Genomic DNA, 3805 nt, shown 5'->3' with positions numbered 1-3805 from the left:
CCTCCCCTCTCCCCCCTCCCCTACTCCCCCTTCTACCCTCCTCCCCTACTCCCCCTTCTACCCTCCTCCCCTCTCCCACCTCTCCCCCCTCCTCCCCTCTCCCACCTCCCCTCTCCCCCCTCCCCTACTCCCCCTTCTACCCTCCTCCCCTCTCCCACCTCTCCCCCCTCCCCTACTCCCCCTTCTCCCCTCTCCCACCCTCTCCCCCCTCCCCTAATCCCCCTCCTCCCCTCTCCCACCTCTCCCCCCTCCCCCCTCCCCCCCTCCCCTCCTCCAGAGTGTTCCCACCCCGGGGCCAGGGCTCAGGCGGAGGACAGGCTGTTGAACACTCTCTTCAGCCGCTACAACAAGCTAGTGCGGCCCGTCGCTAACACCACCGACGTGGTCAGTGTACGCTTCGGCCTGTCCATCGCTCAGCTCATCGACGTGGTGAGGGACAATGAACCATTGGTTTCACTCCTGTGATATTTACATTGACGCTTTTGGCATTTACACAGACGTCTTTATCCAAAGCAACTTACAACAAATATATTTGTCTAAGTAAGTGAAACGTCTAGTCATCACAAGACAAAGTAATCTATGCTAGGGCCAGGGGCTAGTAATGCTAGAAGAAGTAAGAATTAGGACTACGTAGTAGGAAGGAACAGTATTGTTATTGGTGGTTTACTTCTTATTATTATTCTTTTCCTCGCTTTGGTCAAATAGCTCAAAAAGTCCCTGACCAAAAAATGCTATGAATTTGCATGCCACAACTAGAGAGCATCAGTAACTATGGCAGAAAGAATGACCATGATTAGACCATAGGTGGCGCTATAATAACCAAAGGTAAATAATTAACTTCAGAATGCTGGCATTTCCACCCCGTTGGATGAGACAATGTAGTCTAATTAATGGTAATTTAATAGAACACCTGTTCAGCTGAGTGATACATAGTTAAAAGTCCCAGGCTGTTATACTGTATATCGGCACTCATGCCTCTTCTCCAATCAAATAACTTCGGAACTAACTGTTGTATAACATGATTTTTAAAAATATATAATTTGTGTCCTATGTCCTACCTTGATTATGATGAATATGCTTTATTAGAGTAGACCAACTTTCGAAGCCTACCTCATCATAACAAAATGCAATAAAGATCTGTCTCATTGTTCTTTTTCTCCAAGGACGAGAAAAATCAAATGATGACCACAAATGTCTGGGTGAAACAAGTGAGTATCTCTCCATTGGATCATTATGGATACTGTCGACGATAGCAGTTTTTGGGCAGCGATTTGGTGTCGAGGTGTCTGTTTGTTGCCATACTGTTACTGTTGGTTCTGCTCTTTCAGGAGTGGTACGACTACAAACTGAGGTGGAACCCTAGAGAATATGAAAACATCACGTCCATGAGGATCCCCTCACAGCTCATCTGGAGACCGGACATCGTTCTGTACAACAAGTACGTTTAGGTTTTCACCCCAAAGTGTCATTATTGATGCACTATAGCCCCCAACATCCAGGCTACCCACCACCCTCAAATACATGATAGTATATACATATCAGGGAAGGCTGGTGTGGTGGAGGTAGCTGATGCCTCAACCAGCCTCCCCTAATAGACATAAACTCCATCCAAATACCCTAAATACAGAATGCTGTACATATACATTCCATCCACATACTAACCATGGAGTTAAGATACTCCACCTCTCCATCTGCATACAATCTCACTCCAATCGAAACGTGCCTGTAGCTTGAATGTACAGTACATGGCAAGGCAAGGCAAGTTTATTTGTATAGCACATTTCATACAACAGGGGCAATTCAAAGTGCTTTACATGCATTATTTAAAAATACAGCAAGAGGAGCATAAGAAAATACAAATTACAATGAATAAAAGCAAATATAAGAAGTAAATAGATAAAATATTTAAAAAGACAATAGTTAATGGAAAAAAGACATTGATAGAAGTGTTTGTGTTTAATCATAACTGGTGCAAAACATGAAGGTTTTTAGCTTAGATTTAAATATTTTAAAGGTTTGGGCCTTAGGTTTGATTTCTTCAGGGAGTTTGTTCCAGGAGCATGCAGCAGCGTGACTGAAAGCTGCTGCACCGTGTTTTATTTTTACTCTTGGAAATATTAGCTGATTTGTCTCAGCTGACCTTAGGGACCTTGCGGGAATATAGGGTGGGAGGAGATCTGATATGTATTTTGGTCCAAGACCATTTTGTGATTTGTATGTAATTAGGAGGATTTTGAATTCAATTCTCTGAGAGACTGGTAGCCAGTGCAGGGATCTCAGGATTGGTGTAATGTGTTAAAATTTCTTTGTTTTTGTTAGGACCCTAGCAGCGGCGTTTTGGATGAGCTGCAATTTACGAACAGCTCCTTTAGATAGGCCTGTTAGTAGACCATTACAATAATCAAGTCTACTCGAAACAAATGCATGGATGAGTGGTGTAGTGGTGTAGTCTACGTGATACGCAGGACTACGCCGTATACCCACTAGGAAAGGCCAAGGATTTCCGTATACCCACTTAAAAATGTGTGAGGATATGTAACAGCGTTTTGTGACAGAACTTTCACTTTCATTCATAAAAGTCACCCCGTCTGTGTTACAAAGCACTTGACTTTTGGACCATTGGGACTGACTATAGCGTCATATACCATCAACGGGTGGAGATGTAACATGAAATATGTCAAAATGCAGCACTATCATGCACAGATCAGCCTTATAAGATTTAATTATATAACGTTAGACAGGGGGCGCATATTCATTTTTATGGCCTTCCGAAATGAACGATATGAGGCTGGGAGTGGAAAATCACAGTATACCCACTAGAAAAAACTAGACTACACCACTGAGTACATGTGTGATTGGTTTGTCTCCCCTCTCTCTCCTCTCCAGTGCCGACGGTGACTTCACTGTCACCCACCTGACCAAGGCCCACCTCTTCCACGACGGCTGGATAAAGTGGGTCCCCCCGGCCATCTACAAGTCCTCCTGCAGCATCGACGTCACCTTCTTCCCCTTCGACCAGCAGAACTGCACCATGAAGTTCGGCTCGTGGACCTACGACAGAGCCAAGATCGACCTGGTCAGCATGGCCAGCAATGTGGACCAGGTGAGTGGCCAGCACCGTGGTCCAGGTGAGTGACCAGCACCGTGGTCCAGGTGAGTGACCAGCACCGTGGCCCAGGTGAGTGACCTGCACCGTGGTCCAGGTGAGTGACCAGCACCGTGGTCCAGGTGAGTGACCAGCACCGTGGCCCAGGTGGGTGGCCAGCACCATGGACCAGGTGAGAATTCTGCTCTTTTCCCCTGTCATTACATTCCAGGCTGTGACGTTGAGGACACATTGTCTGTTATGGGTAAATATGAACGGAATGCCTTTATCATTTCTCATCTCTCTCTCTCTCTTGCTTTCTTTCTCTTTTGTTCTCTCTCTCTCTCTTTCCCTCCCTCCCTTCCTATCTCTCCCTCTCTCCCTGCCCTCTCTCCGGACCGCAGATGAACTACTGGGAGAGCGGCGAGTGGGTGCTCGTCAGCGCCGTGGCCAACTACAACATCAAGAAGTACGAATGTTGCCACGAGGTCTACTCCGACATCACCTACTCCTTCCTCATCCGGAGGCTCCCTCTCTTCTACACCATCAACCTCATCGTCCCCTGCCTCCTCATCTCCTGCCTGACCGTGCTGGTCTTCTACCTGCCCTCCGACTGCGGGGAGAAGATCACCCTGTGCATCTCCGTCCTCCTCTCCCTGACCGTCTTCCTCCTCCTCATCACCGAGATCATCCCCTCCACCTCGCTGGTCATCCCGCTGA

The 3805-nt window shown here is 47.0% G+C and overlaps 1 protein-coding gene across 1 annotated transcript in view; it reads left to right on the top strand.

The window, feature by feature from the left end:
• Positions 1-300: 300 nt before the first annotated feature.
• Positions 301-3805, top strand: part of LOC308171194 (neuronal acetylcholine receptor subunit alpha-4-like) — a gene marked incomplete at its 3' end in the record, with an annotated part of 6345 nt that continues 2840 nt past the window's right edge. Inside the window, exons 1-5 of the mRNA XM_080546046.1 lie at positions 301-429; positions 1164-1208; positions 1329-1438; positions 2887-3103; positions 3490-3805. The exon at positions 3490-3805 is cut by the window's right edge and continues 382 nt beyond it. Coding sequence (XP_080402172.1) covers positions 1179-1208; positions 1329-1438; positions 2887-3103; positions 3490-3805 — 673 coding nt within the window. The 5' untranslated portion in view covers positions 301-429; positions 1164-1178. The remainder of the gene's footprint in view (positions 430-1163; positions 1209-1328; positions 1439-2886; positions 3104-3489) is intronic.

This window comes from Nansenia antarctica (assembly GCF_963989245.1).
Source record: "Nansenia antarctica genome assembly, chromosome: 15".
In the NCBI taxonomy this organism is placed as follows: domain Eukaryota; kingdom Metazoa; phylum Chordata; class Actinopteri; order Argentiniformes; family Microstomatidae; genus Nansenia; species Nansenia antarctica.
The sequence above is the reverse complement of the archived record's forward strand: the minus strand, read 5'-3'. Positions and strand labels throughout refer to the sequence as shown.